General features: G+C 41.6%; 2 protein-coding genes across 9 annotated transcripts; one reads left to right on the forward strand and one right to left on the reverse strand.

The window, feature by feature from the left end:
• The first annotated feature begins 110 nt into the window (after positions 1 to 110).
• blnk (B cell linker) lies at positions 111 to 18,437 on the forward strand. Of its 6 annotated transcripts, XM_035605454.2 has the most exons (24): positions 114 to 356; positions 601 to 663; positions 7,870 to 7,916; positions 11,544 to 11,609; positions 12,200 to 12,246; positions 13,226 to 13,254; positions 13,348 to 13,465; positions 13,835 to 13,938; positions 14,117 to 14,189; positions 14,358 to 14,441; positions 14,909 to 14,934; positions 15,033 to 15,061; positions 15,166 to 15,222; positions 15,421 to 15,448; positions 15,538 to 15,589; positions 15,781 to 15,841; positions 15,956 to 15,980; positions 16,107 to 16,137; positions 16,324 to 16,399; positions 16,534 to 16,562; positions 16,769 to 16,824; positions 16,925 to 17,008; positions 17,128 to 17,283; positions 17,931 to 18,437. In XM_035605454.2, the coding sequence occupies exons 1-24, from the start codon at positions 288 to 290 to the stop codon at positions 18,045 to 18,047; spliced, it is 1,527 nt and encodes a 508-aa protein (XP_035461347.1). In that variant the 5' UTR covers positions 114 to 287; the 3' UTR covers positions 18,048 to 18,437. The 6 variants fall into 6 exon arrangements, with proteins under 6 accessions (XP_035461349.1, XP_035461347.1, XP_035461348.1 ...); XM_035605455.2 differs by lacking the exon at positions 601 to 663 and having other exon boundaries at positions 115 to 356; XM_035605456.2 differs by lacking the exons at positions 13,226 to 13,254; positions 13,348 to 13,465 and having other exon boundaries at positions 111 to 356.
• LOC118283464 (zinc finger protein 518A) lies at positions 18,240 to 24,039 on the reverse strand. 3 transcript variants are annotated; one of them, XM_035605451.2, is made up of 3 exons: positions 23,830 to 24,039; positions 20,678 to 22,914; positions 18,240 to 20,514 (listed from the first exon to the last, which is right to left on the reverse strand). In XM_035605451.2, exons 1-3 carry the CDS (start codon positions 23,883 to 23,885, stop codon positions 19,796 to 19,798), a joined length of 3,012 nt encoding a protein of 1,003 aa, XP_035461344.2. In that variant the 5' UTR covers positions 23,886 to 24,039; the 3' UTR covers positions 18,240 to 19,795. The 3 variants fall into 3 exon arrangements, with proteins under 3 accessions (XP_035461344.2, XP_035461345.2, XP_035461346.2); XM_035605452.2 differs by having other exon boundaries at positions 23,768 to 23,890; XM_035605453.2 differs by lacking the exon at positions 23,830 to 24,039 and adding an exon at positions 23,224 to 23,742.
• Positions 24,040 to 24,866: the final 827 nt, after the last annotated feature.

Raw genomic sequence — 24,866 nt, forward strand, 5'->3', positions numbered from 1 at the left:
TGACACTGCTATATTGAATGATTTTGGGGAAGTCCTATCTTCCCTTTTGTGGATACCTCAATGCAATCTTAGCAGAAGTTAGATTTTTCTTTTGGAAAATAACACGAATTGCCACATCACGACGGAGACGGAGAATATATTCGGGCTCTAATGAGGTGACCTCTCCTTGTGTGCTTCGCGCTGCTGAAGCTGGCCGGTGTGTTCGTGCCGCGGAGCGTGACGGGTCAGTCTGTTACTGTACTTCCAAAGGAGGCACTCCAGCACAGAAGTTCCCTGTTGAGACAGAAATGAACCTGCCGTCCAGAGAGGAATGTGAGGGCTGGGACCAGGCACGAGTAGCCCTCTTTATGTGCCAGGTGAGTAGGCGAAAAAAGAGGCATGAACAGCAGAAAACCAGTGGCTACTGAAGGAGGCTTGTTGACCTGTTTTCTCATCATTCAAAAGTTCAATATCGTGTTTGACAAAAACCTTACCCGTCTCAGGCTCAGCGTGGGGAAATTGCATCAGTAGGTGCCAGGAAGACGAGTATTTTGGAATTGATCACTGTTCAACATGTAAATGTCAATTCAGAGGTTAAATCACTTTGTTTACTGCCCTCAGAACAAAATGCCAGAATGTGCCACCATGGTAAAAAAGCTGAGAATTAATGGACACAGACTTCTGGTGAGTTATTCCCTCACATTTTCCTCGTTTCACCTGTTCTCCCAGAAAATACTCTCTGTCCCCCTGGCAGTTCTACTGATCCACTCCAGAGCATATCAGGGTCGTGGTTGCGTTTAATTTGTTTTTCTAATTGCATCAAAATGGGCAAATCCTTCCAAGCAATCATCCTTATTATTATGATGATGATTGTGGAATTAAAAACAGCAGGGAAATTACACTTAATTTATTTGTGCCCGTTTTGCAAAAAATGAAAACAAATACCATCAAACGGAAAGTGCCAAACATTTTTCACTCTTATTTTAAAGTCAATTCGCAGGAGTTTGGACTTTTTTACTGTCTTGTTTAGATACATGAATATCTGAATCCTTAACCTTGAAATTGCTGTTTCTTGAATGAATTGAGGAATGAAGGTATAAATCTTGAGCAATACTAAAAAATTCCCAGGAGAGTTTAGAGGATATGAAACGTTACTATGTAAACTTACTTGCATTACTTCCCACACAGTAATGAGGGGCCCTTCTAACAAGTGAGTCAGTTTCAACTTCTGCTTTGATATCACTCTTTATTGTTCTGTCACCATCGGTGTAGCGCTGCGAGGGTGTGTGTGTGTGTGTGTGTGTGTGTGTGTGCGCGCATGCGGGTGTGTGTACACCCAAAAAACTTTTATTTGACAGAATAAACAATGCAAAAAATATTATTATTATTTATGTTCATTATGTTCATTTTGTTTCAAAACATTTCTTGATTCAAGTTCTATTCATTGGGTGGTATTCTGTTTTCTTTTTGTCTATTTTTTTCTTGTTAAGTCAATGGTTGAACTGTAAAATATCAAGCCTCAATTACGTTTCTTTTGTAATAAGGTTTTGATAATGATCTTGGCTGGATGCTGGGCTGTCTGCCATGAACATTTCTCAATGTGATAAAAGTCTAATGTTTAATTATGTGTTCAGTTACATATAATGTACCTAAACGTTCCACCATTGGAACAGTAGTTAGATAATGTACGTACCGAGCCACATTTTAAATGTGTCCACGCACAAACGTGCACACATCATAGGTGTATGGGGGGCCAATCTCCGAGGGCCCTGGGATGTTTCTGAGCAGCACACTGACACACTGAGAGCCGGGGGAAACTGTCTCTGTCTCGTTCTGGGAGAAAGTAAGAACTGTGAAATGAGTCACAGGGCTATTAAAGCTGTGATCCCTACTTATTCAAGTTAAGTATCATTTAATCTGCTTCAGTCATGAGGGGGAAGAGGATTTTATGCAGTGAAATAACTTAAGCATGGGTTTATAACTTCCTAATATTTCATATTTCGAGGATCCTAATAATACCCGGGTACGTCCTGTGCAGTGGCAAGCCTCTCTAACCATGCATTCATTCATATGCATCTTTTAAGTGGCCACTTCTTCAGAGCAACAATCTGCTCTTCTATTCATTATTCACTGACCCTGAAGTTATTCCATTTCAGCGGGGATGTTGCATCACGGAGACTATTCTCCCTCCGAAGTATACTCACTGTGGATTTTTCAAGTCAAACTTGTTAATTTTATCAGAGCAGAAACTTTTTATGTGCAGGTTACCGGTGCAGATCTGAAAAATGCATACATACAGTATGTGTAATGACTAATAGATCCCATAGCTACAGAGCTAACCAGTACAGCAGAGCTCTATTAAGCTCAGGTACACACAGACTCGTATCGAACAAGTATAATCCATCATGGCCACACGGCTGCTACACACACCTTCAACCTCTCTAACCAGAGTCGAAACCTGTCTGGCAAACATTCACAGTCATACACTGTCAGTTTAAATTCCCACATGTAGTTGTATGGACGTTTGTGTTTTGGATCTGTTTGTTAACCCCAACGTGGTCCTAGTCGGCGTGCCTTTTGTCTAGAAGATCAGTGGTTCTTAAACCTTTTCTGGCACGTCCCCCTTCACGCCACCCAATTCAGAGGCAGGGTCGGTGGCGATAGGTAACGTGAGCCCAGTCCTGGAACACTCACACGCCAGGATTTGCCGCGGTTATGCCTAATGGCCATTTCAAGCACCTGGGTGGTCCCTCCGCATAGTACGCTTGTCTACCTGTCTCTCTCTTCTCTTCATTTGTCTCTCCCTGTCTCTCTCCCTCTCACCTCGGCAGGGTGTCGCCACGTGACTTCACTTTTTTTTTTATTGATTAACATTAATAAAAGGATTAATAGGCCTCTTTTTATTCCTCCATTAAAATAGCAAATTATTAATTAATTTCGTCTACTAATGTATTAATCTATTTTATGTTATTTTTATGCACAATTAGTTATTAATTAATGAAGTGGTCCTCTATATTAAAGTATCATAAAAACCACAAAAAAAGATGGAAAATGCCCTGGTATTAGATGGGTTGTTACAGCACAGATCAGGGGAACGTAAACATTAACACATGGAAACATACAGTTGGTTAGTTGATGGATTACCATACTGGGAATATACAGAGAAAACACTTAAATAGTGGTTTGTCAAGTCCTTGTGTGTCCACTTCCTCACTCATGTATAAGACGAAATTGTTTCAATATTCCATAATTTTCTGGGGTTTTTTTGTTTTAACATTTTTCGCTGTAGTTTTTCAAATGTTACCTCTGCTTTTCTGTTGATGGATTGAGTGTCATTTCTCTTAGTAATTATCCACTTCCTCTTGACAGAAAAACAGAAGTTGTTTTTATGGGGTTTTTTACAGTTGCCCCTGGCGTTGAAATGTAACTTTCTGTTGCAGCAAGATTTCACAAGAGCGACTGTTGAAGCATCGGTGTAGAGTGATGCGTTGAATGTCTCACACTGCTGCAAGTCAATTATGATGTAAACTACGATTTAAAGCTGCCAAATGTAGGGGTTTTATATGGTTGTATCATCTTTTAAATTGATCTCATGCTATGAGACTTTGATCCCGAGTGAGATATTGCAAAAGCCATTGGACTGATTGCTATGGAATTGCCAATTTGTCCAAAACTTTAGTTTTGAAATACAGTCATTCTGCAAAAACTATTTCCAGTAGCCACAGAGACCATTTTTGGTTGGAGCAGACAAATCTCTCGATGGCTTGCATTTTCTCTGTGATCGTGCTATTTCTCGAACAGGAAGACACATTTCTGTCTATCAGAGTTTTCTTACAAAAAAAAAAGGATTTCACACAGAGCTAATTATAAAAGGAAAAAGAAAATGGGCAAAATCAAACAAATGTCGTTATGTCTGCATTTCAATACACAGGTTGGTTTAGTTCTTTTCCGAAAACTGAAAGTCAGCCTCCACCCAAAAACATCTGATTTCCTTGCAACTGTCTTAGATATTTACACTACGAATGAGGCAGACTGTGCTTCTCGAAGGCTGTTTTTTATATTATCTGAGGGGGGTGACTGTTTTTCTTAAATCAGAGTTTAAGACGTGTACACTACCCTGTATGATATTTACACTACGTCTGATGTTGAAATCTCCAGTGCACATGTTTATAATACTGTATTTTTCTGCACATTCCTGTGAGTTTAATATGCATGCATGTACATTTTTTTTTAAACCTATGGCTGCTCACATGCAGTAAAAGGTGGAAGAATTGTTTAGGATGAGTTGTGATTGACTCATCAGGAGCTCAGTTCAGCCTGTGTCTAAACGCAAAGCGGACCTGAGTGTCATCCAGCCGCTGTGCCACTGCTGAGTCTTACATTGCATTATTATATGATGTAAGTAGATACAAGTAGGTAGCAGACACGGCTCTAAACTGCTTTCATAAGACATCATCAGGCTCAGCCTCTAATACATCTTCTTCCCCGCACACCTACATTGTCTCCTCGTCAGTTGGTAAAAATGAGATGGGGAAAAGAAACAATCTAATTCTGGTTGAGTAGTGGGTGGAAATGTAGCACAGTGTTCTACGGTGTGGACGGGGATGACAGTCAGTCAGCCAGCTAAGCGTAGATAAAGGTAATCTCCATCTTTTTGAAGCCTGTTCGATCACACAGGTAGACAGATTAGAAGAGGTGCGTAGTAGATCAAACGAACAGTCAGCCTCCATCTCACCGTGGGCTGGTTGAGGAAGTCACTTTCAGCTTCAGTGTAGGACATCAACGCTACAAACAGAGGCCACTCGTAAAGGAGAGCCGGCGCACACATCTGCGGCGATATGTATCAGATGATTGCTTTGTTGTAGGTATCAAACATCTGCTGTGGATTACTGAAATACAAATGACAAGTGCTTACACGAAGGATAATGTTGTTTAAAATGTACTGTGTATAGGGTATAGCTATAGACAGAAGGAATGGGATTTTCAGCAGAGATTAGAGACGGATCAAAAGGGTTGTACTTGGTCTCTTCATGAATCATGGGTGTGCTTTGAGTGTATCGTGTCATCTCCCATTCAATTTACAAACCAGATGTGCTTGCACCTTGACGGATTACCATTACAATGGCAGACTTGCCACGTAGTAAGAGAGGAATACTTCTCTGCAGAGGAGGCAAAGTGAATGCGCTTTTAAAAAAAACACACGCATTCTTAAAATGAGGCACTCACTTGCTCAGGTGGGCACAGGTGTATTATGATGTAAACTATGATTTAAAGCTGCCAAATGTAGGGGTTTTATATGATTATGCCATCTTCTAAATTTATCTCATGCTGTAATTTTGTATATATTGTTATCGTTGTATTGTTGCTAGTGTGCTTGGTTGGTCCACAACTTTGATCCCGAGTGAGATATTGCAAAAGCCATTGGAATGATTGCTATGGAATTGCACATTTGTCCAAAACTTTAGTTTTGAAATACAGTCATTCTGCAAAAACCATTTCCAGTAGCCATAGAGACCATTTTTGGTCTGTAAGAGATAGTTTGTACCACACGTTGTTTCACCACATCCGAAGGCAAACGTGTCTGATCGGAGTAGACACACTCCGAGTTCATTTCTCGAAGGCTTCTGTTTTCTCTGTCATCGTGCTAGTTCTCGAACAGGAAGACACATTTCTGTCTATCAGAATTTTCTTACACAGAGCTAATTATAAAAGGAAAAAAAATGGGAAAGCAGCACTACCCTTATGCGGGAAAAAAACTCCACTTCGGATGCAAATCAAATATCCAGTTCAAAAGACAAAGATGTTTCTCTGGGCGAGATTTGAATTAAAAGAGGACCAGCAAGTTTTCAAAAAAACAAGTTAATTACGGCTGTTACTAACACTGAGGTGGGTGTGATACTTAGTCCTAATGGGCCTATATATCGATGACCCCATCTGCCAATAATAATAAAGCAATAAATAGTCTTGTTGCTAGGAATTTCATATAGTGCTTCAGTCAGAAATGTTAAAATCCTACACAAGGTGGTTTCAAAAGGAAGCAGGAAAAAATATACGTGCGCATATACAAAACGATTTACAGGTCAAATTTGGCACACGCCAATATTTACACAGATCACATTATTGCCAGCAAGAATTCAGGCAAAAGACTGAACCATGTGAGTTATAGAGAAACATGAGTGTTTTACACTATGGGTGAGGAATCCTATAGTGCCAAGGAGAAGCTGCAGCTTGTAAAACTGTTGTCTCCTTCGAAGAAGCACAGACAATCCTATAAATAATTCAATGTGGGAGCAATGCCTGAGTATCCACTGGGGTGGACTATTTGATATTTTATTCAGTGTCAAAAGGCTAAGTCTGATTTTATACAGATAGTTTTTTTTCCCCACCTGTAAGCCAGTGGGATGATCAAGTGTGTATCTGTGAGGCCAAGGTTCAGTTCTTTGAAGGAGGTAAAGCCTTTCATATTAAGTGATCTCCCTCTCGGATTTACAAATGATTAAATCACAAGCTATGCTTAAAGAGGTTTTGCATGCGTCTGTTTCGCCAAAGTGGCCATTTTCACACATGCTGATGTATCGTGAGTTGCATTATGGAGCCCCTCCCTGCAGAATGTCTCATATAAATCACGCACAGCTTTGAAAAACTAGCACACAATCAACTGAGGGCGTATTAACGGCCCACCACTACACATGTTTCACTGGAGACAGATAAAGAGTCATCCATGCATTACTCATGTGTAAATTAATTAGCCATGATGGACCCATACCTCAAACATTAAACTCTTATAACAAGCTTCTAACCATTTGCTCATTTGATATCTCACAGACGCAGAAGAACAATACACCAATTTTCACACACATTTGTTGTCATGGATCTTCATTTCATTACAACAAATTTAAAAACAGGGGAGCGACGGAGCTAGTGACGACCTGAAGCAATGAATTATGAATGAAGGGGAGAATACATAATTTAGTGGGATTTGTTGCATATTTTATGGTAATCATTTTTCCTTTCATTTATGGATCTCAATCGTCTTACTGTAACACAGATATTAAAAAACAACACAAAATATTTTACAATGCAGCCAGTAGTCAGGAAAAAACATTCTGTGTGCTGAGGTTGTTTGGTTTGAACAAAAAGCTCTTCACCCGACAGTCGGCAGTTTTTATTTACCAAAGGGAAACCAGGAAATAAAACATCAACAACAATAAATCATTAATCTTTTTGTCTGTGCTTTTTCCAGAAGTTGCATCTTCTGCTTTGTGTTCGCCACGATATTGACTCTGGGAGTCAATATCGTGGCGAACACAAAGCAGAAGATGTCTGTATATGTGTCTGTATATTCTGGTTTCAGTGTTGCATTAAATGAGCTGCAAACAGCCCGTTAATAAAAAGACTTTGACTTATTACACACGGTCATACTATTCCTATTGTGAAGGATTTTATAAATATAATTTATATATTTCATCAATAAGCCCTTGAGCAAGGCACCCGACCTCCCGACCTTCAACATCTCTGTGGAGGAGCTGCAATATGAGTCCATGAATAATGAAGTGTGAAACTGAAGTGCAGCGAGTTATTATTATGATATATGCATGGATGTAAAGAATGAATCGATCTCTGACCCTGCACACACAGTGTCAGCTCTCTGGGAAATAAAACGAGGCTTACATTAGAAAAATGGCCCTCTGTAAGTTGCTGCCATCTCCTGTTGGCCAAGATGTAATGCACTGCTCCGCCTTCCAACAGTACAGTTGAAATGTGTGCATTTAGTGAAGGCGACCCAGTTGCAGTATCATCTCTGTTCCGAGGGGTCACAGTCTTCGGTGAACTCTGTGGCCCCCCAATTATTCCGCATGTTTACTGTTCATTTCTCTGGCGCTTTCATAGAACCTGTCTGACAGTGACATGAGCAAGTTTAGTCTCATCCACCAACCGTGAGTAACACTTTAAATACCGTTGTCATCACACACCTCAATGATACCCCCTTCTTCTTCTTCATCTCACGCTGTCTCCTTCCGTCAATCATTTTCTTTTTTCTTATCTTCAAGTGCTTGTCTCCCAGCTTACCACGTATTGTATCATCTGCTGTCGCTGTCATTAGTGTTATTATTTTCCTTTTTTTTTAAGTGAACAGTTAAAACTGACAGGAAGTGACCAAATGTAATGTGGTACATGCCTGAATATGATGGATAAAATCCTTATGCTTACTTGAAAACAAGATGATTTCTCAAAATTCGAAATTAGATTACAATTTATATGTTTGCAGGTGTATGTACATGCATACTGTTAGTTTGTGCCTGTACACACACACACACACACACACACACACACACACAGCTGCGTATGCAGGTTTTTTGTCAGCACGTGTTTGTTCATGTTTGTGAGATACGTTCCTGTTCACTTATCCCCATGTGTATGAGGGTTCGTTTGGATGTTTTGTACGTGTGTCTCACACAAACTGACAGAGACTACTAAATAGACATTAGTCATGTCATCGGTGTATCCATTTTACTTTTTTTGAATTCATATTTATAACTACTATACAGCTTAATTTGTAAGGCTACTTGTGTTTGAAAAATACATAATTACTTCTATATATTACAAAATATAATAGAAAATAAAAAATGTCAGTGTCAAGAGTCAGTGTCTATTTATGGTTTGATTCATATCAAAATGATCACTGTATTTAAATGCAAACGCTGATGTTTTTCAATTTTTATAGTGTAAACATTTTAATGCATTTCCTATTCAAATTAATTTAATGAGTGAGCAAGATTGTATATTCAAGTCCACTGAGATTTATTTCCATCATTGTTTATATTCTGTGTCTAATTGTTCTATATAGTTCTATTTCATTCCATGTTATATCATTGCAATTTTATTTTATTCAGACCTGTTCTCACTCTGTCTTTGAGCTCATCTTATCTAATGGTACAGAAGTGTATTTAAATTGAAGGGTTCTGTTCATGCAAAAGTATAAAGAATGATGTGGAAAACACTTATCGTAGGTTTCCCAAGTCATTTCTCATGCATTTCACACTGAGCATCTCCAGACTTATTGACTCAGGGGTTTTTTGAAGGGGGGGGGGGGGTTCTAGTGAATCATCCACAGTTGGTTCCTAAAACATCCAGCGGTATTTCTTTAAATCTTTAACAGTATGGACATGTCTCACCACAGGCAGCTTCTTTGTTTCTCCTTTTCTGCTGTGGTAGTGCACGCATTAGTAGATCATCCTCCTAACCAATTCAACAGGAAGGCTCTCTTTTATTCTCCCTTCCATATATAGAACATTCTCAGGATGACAACACGGTACTTTCCGAGCCAAATCATGCATGACCTGTTCCACAGACCTGAACTAAAACAGCCAGCAGTGACAATCAGTAATGATGATGTGTCGTGAGGAGGAAGCTCTAAAAATATAGTTGGATGTGGAGATCAATGGTGTGGAGTGCATGAATGACGTTGGTAAAAAAAAAACTGAAAGGCCTACTCTAGTGATGTGACTCAGGTGATGTACAGAATTAACAGTGGGGTCCAAAAGTCTGAGACGTTGGATCCGGCTGTATAGTTATAAGCAGCAGTTAAAATGTCAGCGTCTAGGCGAAAGTGGAATTGAAGAGTGTCTAGAGAAACGTCATGCAAGATGTTTGTTCAAAGTGTGGTCACTGAATCAGTTTTTTGAGCGTTTGTGTGTGTGTGTGTGTGCGTGTGTGTGTGTGCGTGTGTGCGTGTGTGTGTGTGTGTGCGCGTGTGTGTGTGTGCGTGTGTGTGTGTGTGTGTGTGTGTGTGTGCGTGCGTGCGTGTGTGTGTGTGTGTGTGTGCGTGTGTGTGTGTGCGTGTGTGTGTGTGTGTGTGTGTGACGGGGGGGGCGGAAAAGAGAAGTGATTTTTCTTACAGATGCGGGTATGAACACATTCCCTCCTCTCTGTGACAAAGACGTGACCTGTAGCCAAGTCGCATTCATTTACACTGCGGCACACGACCTGGCAGCACAGACTTATCACATGAGAGGAATGAGAGCCAAACATGTCGAATGGCGGGTTTAACATGAGTATGGAGAGGCTAGGTAAACTCACTGCTCCTGCCACGGCAAAATTTCGGTAAGAGCTCCAGTTTTATTTGAGCATGAATCTACTGTATGTGCACGATGGCACCAAGGTCCTCGTTCCTAATATCTGCTAAACTGTTGCTCTATTTGGCGCCTTGGTCAAAAATGGATGTTTATGGATTTAAGTCTTAAAATGGTTGTTTTTTTCGCGGTATAGTGTAAGAGACGACATTGAAACTGTTGAAGAAAAATGTCACAGACCTTTTTCCACAGCAGCCATTTTCAAAGTTACATTAGCAGGTAAACACAGGTATAACTGATCACATTTATTAAGACTCTGCACTTAAACAGAGCACAACATTCATTCATGTCATTCGTAACATCCGTGTTCACCAACTTACTTCATGTCAAAATGGCTGCTGTGGAAAGGGTATTATCTAGCCATAATATGAATTTATTGAACAAATATGTCACAATAACCTTGGAAGTGCTTCTCTTTGGTGAGGAATCTGATGTCAGATGAGAATGATGATGATGTTGACTGTCGGTCATGGTTTGTAGACAGTAATTCCTCCCTCGTATCAAACTCTGCCGTGACTCCACAGACAAAAAAATGACTTCCATATTCCATATTAGTTCTGCCTTTGTTTCATCACAAGCCAGAGAGGGGAAACCAGAAATTTCTTGTTGTTCATTGCGTTGAGACGAACTGAAGAACAATTTTTCCTCCACAGCAGCAACCAGGCTTGCTTCACACATTCTTTCGGTTTCTTAGCCATTAGATAATTTTCGCAATTGGCTCACTTTTTTTGCCAATAGCATTTGTCCTTGCGAGTCATCCAGTTTAGCTGCATGTTTCCAGCTGTAATGACGCTGGAGATTGGCCCTTTCCATCGCTGCGACCTTGTCTTCGCAAACAGGGCGCAGAAGGAGAAGCAAGAGCGCTGGATGTAGGGGTACTGAGTTTGCTGCTGCAGCCCGCTTACTGGCAAGAACGAACCAAGTAAAGGGCGAAACAAGTTAACTAAAGTTGACTAAATAATTAATAGAAAATTGAATTTCATATCATTATCTAACATTTTGAGAATAACATAGTTGTAGTCCTTTTTCTAATATTTGATTTCAGTTTAGAACAGCGTATTTTCTGATGCACAAACGTAGAACACGACGTACCGTTGATTTCGGTGATGGTAATATTGGGTTAGATGTGTCTCAAAAGTCAGAGAGTCTCTGACTTTCTTTAAAGTTCACTGCCTGTTGCCGTGTGAAATGCTCTGAAGATCATCCGCTGGTTTAGGGTATAACATAGCCGAGATGTTTTTGCGATAACTCCTAACTTTCCTAAATAGAAAAGTGATATTATAGAGGATTATAGAATGAATGGCGATTGTTGATTGATTTTTACTTTGTAGACTGAAAAAAAAATATCAGTGAGACACATTAAACATTTGCGCATAACACTCATAAAAACACCTATTTGTGGATGACAGTGGCAAATTATTTGTTTTCTAGGCAGTTACAAAAGATCGTCCAAGACATCAAGAAAACAGATGACAGCTTTCTGGATAAACTAAGAAGGTCGGTGTCTAAACCTTCCAGATCTTCATGCTAATAATATGGGGTGGGAAAGACAGTGGAAATGTCCCAGTCTAAATTCAAATTCATTGTTACGTGGGAGTCAGACGTCTTGGTTTTCTGATCTTAAAATTCTCAATGGCCATGTGTGTTTACACACATGTATCAGTGGAGGATGTCAATTCCTCTTTCACAGCCGTTGGAATGAAAAAAGAGAAAACCCACGAACCAAAAATAACTTCAACAGATGTCTCTTCTCTCACTTTCCTTTCCTGAAACGAGTTCTCCATAGACGCATAAGGATAGGTGCTTTAATGAGGGGCAAGCAGTTCCAAAGCTGGCGGTGGAAAATATGCACATCAGCCAGCTATGTGGGCTTGAATAGAAATAGACCTTTCGGTTTTACAGCCCAGGTGCCTGCTCCGATATATGTGAAGGAAATGTGCCCTGTACCGAGACAAAGTATCACTTGTCAATTCCACCTCAATATATCAAATCTTGACACAATGGTGTTCTAATTACCATCTTGCATTTGTGGTGACGGGATGCGTTCTCACTCAAATCCCCGCTGTCAATATCTCTCTCCTTGGCAGACTGAAAAACAAACCGAGTCCAAAGGTTCCGGCGCGAGATTACAGAGGTAAGGCCCGTGTCTTTAGCACTGCTTCCGCACGATTCGGCTCTTTTGCTACTGTTCATGAAGCAGCAAGTATAACACCATCTGTTGATTCCACAGTGACACCTTACTTTTTATCGTACTACAAACAGAACATCTGTATTCGAGTATGTCTCGCAACAACAACAACGCTCGAATGCCCTTATTGAAAGAGTTACTGACCACTGTGAACATTCTACCCGCCCTTGCTGGATGTGTATCTTTCAACGTTACAGTGAAGCCTCGGATCATCTTCATGCGATCCCGGAGTGTACTTTTTTTCCCACAAACAAGGACTGTGGATTTTGCCACGTCTTTCACACGGAATCGTGTTTCCGTAGGAAGGGAATCGTCATCATCAGTGGAACGATTCCAGTGACCTTAGAATTTTTTTTTTTCTTCAGTCTCTTTGCAAACATTGATGTCTTTTTTTTTTTTTGATTTTCCTTCTCCACTGCATCAGAGCAAATAGTTAGCTGCTGTTTTAGTTTACACGGAAGGTTGTACTTGGAACTGTTGCTTTACGTGACCCGGTTCAACTCAACTCTGTAATGACATACATATATGTATATATATATATATATATATATATACACACACGATATATATCCCCTCAGATGTTGTTTTGAGAAGCACGCCGTGCTTAATTAGGTGAAGCTTCAGTTCAAATTGCCTCATGCAAATTGAAGTCACTTGTTTAGAGATTATTCATCGCTGGAGAGGTGAGGAGACGCGCTCGGCTGCCTCCTCAACTGAGACGCTGACTTGGAGATGAGGCTTTGGTCTCAAAGTAGAAAAATGTACACCTGCTCGGATTAATCCAATGCTGGCACTTGATATCTTGCAGGCAGCTGGGTTCAGTGAAATCCACAATTCAGATGTTTTGCCTTTTGCATATTTGGGAGCCATCTCTGGCTCGTGTTTTCCCCTTTGTAATGAAATCCCTTTTAATGTCTGTGTACAGATGATGACCAGCTGTCTGAACCTGATTATGTGAGTTGGAAATTAAAAGTAATTAAAAAAAAATGTAAAAAGAAATTTGTATGAGATGTCAGGTTGAAAACCTTGCAAGCATGTTGTTCCCAGGATAATGGCATGTATGAGGATCCACGTGAGGAGCCGGACGACAGCTATGAGCCTCCTCCCAGCCACAGAGCATTCCCCACCACTCCTTCTGCTTCCTTCCCAAGGGGGGACTACCTTGGTCAGTGCAGCCATTTCACACGAAGCGCTGCTGATATCTGCACGTTATTCCCCCGCTTCTTTAAACTGAAACTTTTTCTGTCAATATGAATCCGTCGATTTTGGGGGGAATTTTTTTTCTTCTTTTTGCACTAGTTCTTCTAACGATGCTATTCAAAATTAGCCGAGGCCTTTTTACACACAGTCTCTATGTGTTTTATAGTTTCTCCCTTGCGGTCATCACTCCCCTCCTGCAGAGTGTATTTGGTTCGTTGAGCCCCTTCAGTGGACACGGCGTTCATCTAAAGCCACAGCACTGGTGGGCTTCAGATGCTTCGGGGCTTCATGCAAATGCAGATGTCCTGTTTATACTTCTGCTTCTCCTTTCCAGACAGCTGCCGTAACCAGCCCAGCCGGCAACCCAGGAAGCCCCTCCGCCCAGGCAAAGCCTCCAAACAACTGCCCCCTGAACCCACCCACAAGGGGAGCGATGAAGTAAAAACCAACTTAAACTCAGGCTCTCATAGATTTTGAACCGCAGGCCCGTGTCTTAGTGATGCTTCCACACACATTGCTCCTGGAGAAATTTGCCCTACTCTGTGTATCGGTAAATACCTTCTATTGAGTGTCGACGGCTGACTTAACCGCTTTTTCACAATTTGTTGTTTTTTAGGAAGACTACATCAGTCCAGACGGCAGTAATGATGATGACAACTACATAGAACCTGATGAGAATCAACCAGCCAGTAAGATATAAAGGGAAAAGACTTGGGTAATAAAATATGTGGTGGGAGGGGGGGGGGGGGGTCTGTGATAAGGATACTACTGCTTTGAGAACTACGACAACAACTACAAAATGGAGATTATAATGATTAATAATAATGACTAATAATAATCTCCATGCCTCTCCTCAGAACCTGTAGTGAATTGTAGGAGCAGAGCAGGAAGGGACCGACCCATGTTGCCTACACCGTCACAAGAGCATCCACCCTGTCCTGGTAGGTACAACAATGAACGTAACATCGCCAAAGTTTGAATTCAAACAAACCAAAGTGGTGTAAAATTAAAACATGTCACAATCTAAACTTTCTTAAAAGATGCTCCACCAAATTTTTGAATAGGCCTAAAAAGGTCCCAAGAGGTTTATTTTGTTCTTATTTATCAGAGAATGTAAATGCACACTGTTCATATTCTGTTTCTGATACTCTACATCTGTCCCCTAATAAACTTCAAACAGCAACAATCACCCTAGACTTTCATATATTTCACCTAGAAATGTACCACTATCGTACATTCACATATCGTGTCCCCTTCCTTTCTGTATTTCCAACACAAATGATTATGCATCTGTTTTTTATTCTGTGGAGTCATGTTGTGTAAACTCCTCTTTTAATTCCTTTGACTTGGTTACAGTAATGACAACATTTTTACTACCTGCCTAATTTTGTCTTTGGTTATTTTTCAGATTTTTATGAAGTGCCGGACACAGAGGTAAAATATATATGACAGTAGCAGACTTTACAGACATTTTTTAAGGTGCTTTTTATATGTGGATTTAGAAGAGAGCATTTTTTATGGAATCTTTACAGGAGAGCTCACTATCAACTCCAGCCAGGAGGTCAGTTTTACACTATCTGTTTCATTCATTCAGTTGTATTGACTATGGAAATATTGTAAAATGGAATCTGAGACTTATCATTTCCTTGCGAATCTACTTTACAGACTGTGTCCAGTCTCTACACCACAGTTACTTGCTTTACCGCCAAAACACAGCCCCAGGTACGACTGACATTTAATTGAAAGGCCTGAGAGATACGTCATCAATTGCAAAGAGAAATTTGATAGCTGTTTTTTGGTCTGTGATAGAAAGGTCCCAATATCAAAGGTCAAAGTGTTAACGTTACAACAGTGCTTTGTTATTACAAGACTCCTCCTACTGCTACTACACTAACAATGTTTTGTTCTTTATTATTCCAGACAGAATATGCAGAGATCTCCCCCTACTGTAAGTGAAAAGAAATGTGCACGATTTCATTTGAAATGCACGCTGCATATTCAGGAGGACGCTCACCCGCTGGTTTCGTGATTTTGTAGGTGCAGGAGGCTGAAGGTGAAGATGAATATGAAGTTTGCGACAAAGATGATAGTGAGTTCTAAATCAAGTAACTGATTTTTTTTCTCTGATTTGTGTCAAAGAACTCTACCGTGAATCATTTCAGCATTGTGCACCATGTAGATGCCAGTAGAACAGGAATAATAAATTCCCCTGTGTTGAGTAGCATGACATAATGATAAAAACTGGTAGATCACGTATATTTGTATGATGTTTTCCTCTAGGATCCTGTGATAAAACTACAGAGCGTCCTCCTCCACTTCTACCGAAACCTTTGCCCAGAGTGTAAGGATCATTTATCTAACATTTTTCCAATTAGATATTTAAAAAAGCAGTGTGACCTGTTTACATTTTAGTAAAATAATAATTGATTGTCTGATCATCTCATGTTTTCCTTAGGTCACCAAAACCCCCTATAAGGCTGGTAGGAATATTTTCTAATGAAAAATCAAGGGCAACATGTCAAAACAGTTTCTGTATTTTACTTTTTCATACGATGAAGTGGTGTTGTTTGGTGTTGAAAACCATTAAGTATCATTTTCTGCTGCAGAGGCTGGATTTAAAGCCAAGGGCATTTGAGAGTGAGTATTAACATTCTTTGGTATTATTGCAAACTGAGCTTTTAGCAAACACTGAAGATGGACGGAACTAACTGTCAATCAGCCCGTGTCTATTTCTGTAGTTAATGTATTTCCCAGAAACCCACATTTTACGTTTTACCAAATAATAAAACATGGATTAATTACTGTATGTCTGGATTTCCACAGGCCAAACGCTGCCTGTGATGAAAACTGACCACAAAGCTCCACCAAAAGCTTTTACACTGGACTTGAAACGACCAAAGTAAGAACTGCAACGTGCAGTGTTACGCCATAATGCGGTGGTGCAAATATTTTTTTAACGCTGGTTGTATTGGGAAAAAATGCCTTTAACCACAGCATTGTACTTTATTGCTCAATCTGTGGTCCCTATTGCAGAATTCCTCTTCCGCAGTTGACCTTCCCCAGTAAGTACAGCTCCGCCTCATGTTTATGACCATGTATGCACAGGAGTTTCTACATCACCATGAAGCGACATAAAATGTAGACACAAAATGGTGCTATATTAATAGTTTTGGTGCCTTTTGTTTAAAAAAAAAGAAAAGATTTGACTCTGAAGGCATCACTGTAACAAAACACCATAATCCTAATGTTTGTGCCTGTGACGTGTCAGAACCAACAGACAGAGGAAGTGTTCCCGCTGATAACAGGTCGACAGATGAAGATAAGGTGATCCACATGAAACATGGCATTGTAAAAAAAGAAATGTATCAAATGTTTCAACACACAAAGATTCAAATTCTTCCGTTTCCCACTGACTTATTCTCAGGATGCAGATGTCTATGAGAAACCCTGGTATGCCAGCGCATGTGACCGCAAGACTGCTGACGATGTTTTGCTTCGCTCAAATAAAGTGAGAGTCGCTTGTTTTAGCAAAGCACTGTTGTTAATCCAACCGAGCGGCGTGGTGATTCTCCTCCCATGATGCCCTGCACGCCGGGCGGGTTTGACCGTGGGCGCGTTCTGTTTCAGGACGGGGCGTTCATGGTGAGAAAGAGCTCCGGTCAGGACGCACAGCAGCCCTACACACTGGTGGTGTTTTACAAGGACAGGGTGTACAACATACCGATCCGCTTCATAGCAAACACTCAGCAGTACGCACTGGGGAGAGAGAAGAAAGGAGAGGAGGTACAGTGCCCAACATTTCCTTTCTCGCACTTCGACTTGTTTGTAAAAGGCTTCAAGTGATGCAGTTTGCCCATTATGCTTCATGACATCACATGCATCATTGTGCAGTCGCCCTTTTGTCACTGCAGACCCTTTTATTCAGAGTGGATAATGCCGAAACACTGACTTTGGGAAATGATTGTGTTTGAAATTGAAGATTCTTTTTTAAAAAAAGGAACTAAATTTATAGAACTCACGGTATCCAAAAAAAAGAGTTGTATACTTAATTATACTTGAGCAAAATAGTTAATCTAAAATTGGGAAACAATAGCATCAAACACAGTCATTAATCACCTCCACTATTTCTGGATATGATCTCAGAACATCTCATGAATCAATCCCTCTAAGATCATTGAAAAATGTTAAGTTTTGGCTTATTAAATTAAGCTGTTTTCAGATATGAAAATATGTGAAAACTGGGTCCAGATGTTCTCCACAGTTCGCCGTTCACATACGGAAAAAAGCTAAAGGAGAATGTGCGAGTGGGACACCAGGAAAACGTGTCAGAGCATGTCTGAATGCACCTTTAATGTGATCAATTTGGTCTAAAGAAAGAAGTTTTAGTTCCCCTAACCGTCCTCATCATCCTCCTTTTTTGTTTTTTTCAGCATTTCAGTAGCGTCTGCCACATCATCGAGAGCCATCAGAGGAATCCTCTGGTGCTGATTGACAGCCAGAGTAACAGCAAGGACGCCACCAAGCTGAGCTACCCAGTGAAGCCGTAGACGACCCGACCGACAGCCGAGCCGCCGGGGCTTCTCCATCCCCACCTGCCATGATAACTGTCAGATTGTTTACAGAACTGATCATGTGACGCCTTTCTCCTCCGTTAATAGTTCGAGGCGCTGCCAACAGGACTGCACGCTGGACATTTCTGCATTGCTGGCCATGCAGTTGAAAGTAGCACAGACTCCGAAGACTTTTTAAACTCATGTTTTATTCATATTTTTTTAATGCTCAGTCAGTAAACAGTGTATCAAAATGAATGCAAGGAATGAGATAGTGTTGCTGTAGCAAGAGGGAAGCAGGCAGACAAATAATTAGGGTTATGACAGCAGTACTTACAAAAAAGCGCAGGGTTGTATATTTTTGTTTTAATAAAGTTATTCTTATTATTCTTGTGTCGCATGACTCGCCTCACACCTTCGGCAATCAGAAAATACCACTGGGAACTGACAACAGTTCAATTTATTCTCTGTTCAAACAAATAAATTTGTCATACTCGTGCACGTTGTTTGCATAACGAAACCTCCAAGGCACTTGGTGAAATTTTTTCTGGTAATATTTTACAGTACCTCGAGCTGGATTATATACATTTATACATTTTTAAATTGGAAAAAAAAATTGTGCGTCGAGTTACTGATGAAGTACTTTAACAATGAAGGTTCTGTCTAATTTTCCTCAAGTGACACACACACACACTCATAAACAGGAGCCATAGTTCTCCTTCCAAGTGATCAGGGCTGCATAAGGAAATGTTTAGCCACAGTAGGACGCTGGTTTGAGATTGTCAAAGGCTTAGGCCTGATAAGGTGAGGTAACGGGAAATATAAATCCTCCTTTCATAGTGCAATTAAAAGATAAGATCATCATTTCAAGTCAAAACAGAGGAAACCTGTTGAGAAAACACACACACATGACCAAATCATCCAGGTCTCTTAATCTTGAAAAATCTAGATTTCAAAAGAAATAATTTTCTTAGTATTTCATCTGTGTCAAAGAAAAATGTTTCCTTTTTTTAATTAATCCCGTTTTAAGGAGTATTTGCTCCAACTGAATTAGTGAATGAAATATATACCTCTTAAAACATAATACCGTATTTGACCATGATTGGGAGTTTATACAAAAATTGTACAAATATACTGATTCCAGGGCCCAAAAAGCATAGAGAAAAGCATATAAAGACTAAACCTAAGTCATAAATAAAAGTTGAATAACAACAGCTTATTGTCTTTTTGTTTAGTTTTTTTAAACACAAAGTTTTGGTATATCTGAGTAACCTGTGGGTCTCTGCGTCCAAAAAACATAAATATTATAGCTACCACACTGTATAGCCTACCCGTACATTAACTGATCCATAAAACTCAGATAGTATGGCAAATATACATTTACAGTGTTCTATAAAAGATTCCATACGACAGTGTACTTAAATCACCTTAAATAAAGCTATTGCGTAGACAAAAATGAAAAAAAAAAAATAATAATACAAAGACCTACGTTGTGAACACCACGTTCCAGTGGATGTACAAATAATTACTAATTTACAAAGAGTTTGCATCGAGCGACTCATATTGGGAGAAAGACAAAAGTTGTTTCCATTACCCTGAGAACATGAACCCTCCAGGAAGCGTGACGATGATTCAAAAACAACCACTCATTAAGACCTTAAAAAAAAAAAAAAAAATGAGGAAACACGCTAGCACAGTTTCCATTACTGTTTTGTCGTATTGCAAAGTCATCTATTTTTTCCAGGCTAGTTTTGTTTTTCATCCAGTGTGTGTGACATTCTAGAGTTTTCACAGTTTGGCCTCTTCCACTCCATCAGGTGTCGCTGCCGATGGTCCATCCACGTCTCCTGACTCGCAAAGGACCTGCCGCAGAACCAGCAGCGGAACTTTGTCGCGACATCCCTGCCGGGAGAGACTGCGCCCACTACTTCATACTTTTTCCTGCTCAACCTCCGAAGTTTCAACTTCAAAATAAACCTCTCCTGTACGGAGTTCTTCACAGGCCCCGCAGAGTCCGGCTGGACGTCCGACGGGTCGTACGTCTCCGGGGCCTCACTGCTCATGGCTGAGAGAGCACTCAGAGTCCTGCGGGACAACACGACCTTCTGCACCTCTCCTCTGTACCTGTTGACGACCTCCATGATCCTGGCCACCTCGGGGATGTCGGCGTCCGGGTGATTTAGCACCACAACAGGCTGGTCTCCCGCCGGACGCTTCACCAACTGAGATGGATTTATGGCTACTAACTTCAGGCCCCTCTCCTGGTGTTTCGGGACCGGCTGCCACCGGTGCCAAGAGGCTGGTGAGGGCTCTTGTTGGATGGCTTTCACCGCAGGCGAGTGACTGCTGCTCATGAGATCTGAGCGGGAGTCTGCAGGCACTTCTCCGTCTTTCATCCTGTCAACACCATGGTTACTCTGCTCCAAAGGAAGAGCAAGGCTCAAATCTTCCAGGTTTACCGCCCCTGTAAGAGAAAAAGGGGAAAATACTATTTTAAAACCAGAGAAACAGGTTTTGCTTGTGCACTTGGACGTAAAATATGTACTCAACGTTAAAATGCATGTTGAGAAAATGCCATTACGTTATTAAATCTTTAACCATTGTGTCTGTGTACTGTAATTTCTTACCCTTTGGTGTGATAACAGGTTGGGAAACAGGGGAAGACTTGGTGTAACTTCTTGTAGGAGTCACTCCATCAGCTGCTGAACTCTCATCGTCCACGCCACTGGCTGATGCTTGGAGCGGTACGTTTTCGGGGCACATCTCCACGTCAGTCTCTGCTACAGCTCCCGCCTTAGCAGCCGAACCTCTTTCATCGACTCCTGCTTCGGAGAACGGCAGTGACTCCTCCGCGTCATCTCGCATTTCTTGATGGGTCGACGGCGAGCCTTCGAACGCGCCAGGATCATCTCCGTCCATATTTTTAGACCCCACGGACTGTGCAGCGCAGCTGGGGACGAGTTCTTCCCTCGGCCTCGATTGTGGATGAGATGGATTGATGGCTTCGGCGGGGTCACGCATATCAGTCTTTGAAGCTCCGGCCCATTTCTTCTGGTGATCGTCTACTAGCGGCACATTTTGAAGAATCTGTGCCGTCACCATCGTTGTTGTAGGAGGACTTTGCAGCTCACGATGGTCGTCCACGGGATCACCTTCCGATGGAGACGAAGAGGTTTGCGACACCCACTGCTCGTCCTTCACAGGATTCTTCTTCAGCACTATTTTCAGGGGCAGTTCTGGGGAATTTTTATTCCCCTTTTTAGACGTGGCCTTTCCTTTCCGTCGGCGAATTCGTCTCTTATATTTCCGTCGAACTTTATGAATGGGGGTCTGCTCCGCGCTCTCATTCGTCAACTTTAGCTCACTGGAGATATCGATCACATCCTCACGCGTAGGCTCCGGGTTTTTTATACCACGTTCTTCGGTTTCCTGATCAGTCTTAAATTCCCGATTCTCCCTGTTTTCCTGCATTTGACTGCACTCGGATCCCTCGCTCTGGGCTGACGATGAGACATCGTTGTGGGGTTTGGTTTCAGTCTGCGGACCAGGGAAACAATCACTCAAATTTGACTGACATCCCTTTTGGTCGACTATACACCGAGCATCATCGGCAGTACTCTCGGGGAACACGGCTTCTTTGTCAGACGTCGTCATCCTTCTCAACCTTTTGGCATATGTGGCACCGTTCTGCGCTACGGTGATCTTGTTCTTGACCGTGAGGACAGTGAGGTCCGACGAGTTCGACATGATGCCGTTCTCTGACTTTGGGTGAAGATTCACATCTTGCGGGACATTGGACAAAACGGTCTGAAGAGCCTTGGTCCATTTCTGGCCCCCAGTTTCACCGGCGACAGATTTCATCAAAAACTGTTGCGTCTCTTCTAGTGTTGTTTGTGGATCGGACATATGGCAGTATTTATCCAGGAATTCTCTCCCTGGCAGAGACAGGCAGTCCTGTGTCAGCCAGCACATTTCCTTAACTGCACTTCTTGTTAATCTAGGCTTCACTTTTGGGATTGGGTCATTTGTTTTCATTGCTATGGAATGAACCTCCTTCTTCTTCTTCCGCCTCTGGTCACCATTCTTGCAAACGTGGACAGCTTTAACGTGCTTGGTAATCAACCATTTCTGCGATGCCACATAGTCACAGTGTTGACAACGTAAAGCGGTTGGTTTGGGCCCAAACGGATTCTTGTCCTTTGTGTGCGGCGACAGATCGTCATTAGCTCTTTCCAGGCCCGAATGATGTGCGTACATGTGCTCTAAAAACACTCTCACGTCGCCTGTGGAGAATCTCTGACACATTTGACACAAATATTTGCCACTTTCGCAGTGACACATAGTCAGGTGTGCGCTGAATTCCGGCCACGTGCGTTGAACGTCGTCATTACAAATGCCGCAGCCAGAAAAGGTGTCCTTGTGGCCCAACAGATGAATCTGTAGGCAGGAGAACTCGTGTGTATTAAAAGTACACGCGTGACAGGGGAAAACGGGTGGCTTCCCTCTGTGTTTATCCTCAAAGTGTCTCACCAAGTCCCTGGGAACGTATTCCAAGTTGTCGCCACACTGGGTGCACGTGAACCTGAGTGTGTTCTCACTGTCGCTTGTCCTGCGCTGGCTCTGTGGCGCTTCCCGGGGGGTCTCCTTTGATGAGGGCCACACTTTGCTCTGCCCCCACTCATCTGCTATCTCCTTTGGTCCGCATTTATCTTGGCTTTGCATAGTCGGGGGCTGAGCGGCAGCATTCTTCCTGAGGTGGAGCCTTTTGCGCCAGTTCCCGCGCCTCTTGCCGCAGCGCCGCTTTTTAACCGCTGCGGCGGTGGCTGCGGAAGTGTCCATCGGGTCCATGGGTTTCTTCAGCTTTCTGAAAGAGCAGGAGAAGAAGAAAGAAACAACTCCAAGATGAATGCAACACATGAATGAGTGCTCGATTCGTGCACTGTTGTTATGAAATGTTTCCTGCTGTGTTCGACTGCAGGTTCGGGATAAATCCATAAGCAGAGGGTGCACATACTCTGCATGCTTCTTCTTTTTTAACTATAAGTCCACCTGTTGCTGGTCATTGTGTCTCTGCATGGACATTATTAAATCATCACACTGGGATCAGGTATTTAAAACGAGGAGCTTGATGCTTCATCAGCCACCAGGAGCAGACGACTGCACATAAACTCACCTGCTCACACAGAAGTTATGAATTTCATACTGGGGGGGGGACAACAACAACGGAATCCGCTTTGGTGAGGAGGAGGTGGTGCAATTTTGAAAAAAACGAGTCGAAACGAGCGAATGCACGAGTAAAAAGACTTTTTTGAGCTGCAGATCAATCGTCGAATCGTGCGGCCATCGTGCAGTTTGACGCGACCACAACAAAGTGACGAGTCTGGCTTTGTAGAAAAAGAAGAAGCCCCGGGGAATAGTGAAGTTGAGATAAACCCACCGGAGCCTCCCTCCTCCTCCCTTCGCGTAAATAACATAAATACACACGTTGTTGTTTAGTAACGGCGCAAAACCGCGGTAACGTTTTCCGAAAATAGCGCGCGTGACGCACGAGAGCTTACAAAGACCAGATAACTTGGGAGAATTAAAAAAAAAAAAAAGCACAAAAAAAAAAGCGTGGCGACAAAGTTACGCCGCGACCGCTTTTTAAATTCAACCTCGCGTCGAGTTAACACCACCGGAACACACCGGAGCGGTGCGGGTGAACAATTCAAGTGTACCTATTAATGCAGTCGTCTCGGGGGTTTTCTCTCTCTCTCTCTCTCTCTCTCTTTTTTTTTACCTTTTCCTTTGTGGAGAGCTTGACAGCTCAGCGAGTGGCAGCCATGATGGCTTCATCCGGGGATTACAGCCCTCTGAGCTTCTTTAGCCTTTAGCCTTTAGCCCGGTTCCTCCGCCGCGTCCCGTCCCGGGCCCACGGCCCCTCGCGCACTGACTCCTCCGAGCCGCCGTTGTTGTGCAAACGTTACGCTGCCCGCTGCGTTGTTACCGGCATCCATTCATAGTGTGGATGGAGCAACACCCCGATTCCAGGCAAGCCTTAAAATAAAAAAAAAACACTATGAAGATTGTTATTTATTTATTTATTTATTTATTTATTTATTTATTTATTTATTTAACTTCTTTTATCATAAACAGAATATTTGGCATAAAGATCTTAATATGAACCCTTACCAAACATTCAAGGCACACAAGGATACATTACACAAGTGTAAAAAAACAACAACAAATAAATAATATGCAAAAAGAATAATGATAAAATAAAATAATACAGGCATTCATTCATAATGTGGATGAAGCAACACCCCAATTTCAGGCGAGCCTTTAACAAAAAACCAATGTAGACTGTTTGTTTATTTATTTTTATTTAACAAAGATGGTAAATAGAATATTTGGCATTAAGATGTTAATATTAACCCTTACAAAACATTCAAGGCACACAAGGATACATTAAACAAGTGTCAACAAATAACAAATAAATAATATGCAAAATAATAATAACATGAATAATACTGAAAAGTAGATTCCCTGAGAGCATAAGAGGTCATAGAGGTCAGTCTTCAAATATTTTCAAAGAATCATAAGCTCTGAGGAGCGATTTGGCCGGTTCCTTCTCATGAGGCTTTAAGGAACAAAGGAAAACAGAGAAAAGTGGTTTCATTTTCATCCATTTGGATTTGTGGATATAGAATTTGCTTGTAGAATCAGATTGTTCAATATAATGTCAGTCTCAATGTCCGTTATGTTGACACCAAAGACAATGTTCTCTCTTGTGAGAGGAGTGGACAGAAGAATCTTGGTCGACAACCAGTCCTGCAA

This window comes from Scophthalmus maximus, chromosome 10 (assembly GCF_022379125.1).
Source record: "Scophthalmus maximus strain ysfricsl-2021 chromosome 10, ASM2237912v1, whole genome shotgun sequence".
Taxonomy (NCBI): Eukaryota; Metazoa; Chordata; class Actinopteri; order Pleuronectiformes; family Scophthalmidae; genus Scophthalmus; species Scophthalmus maximus.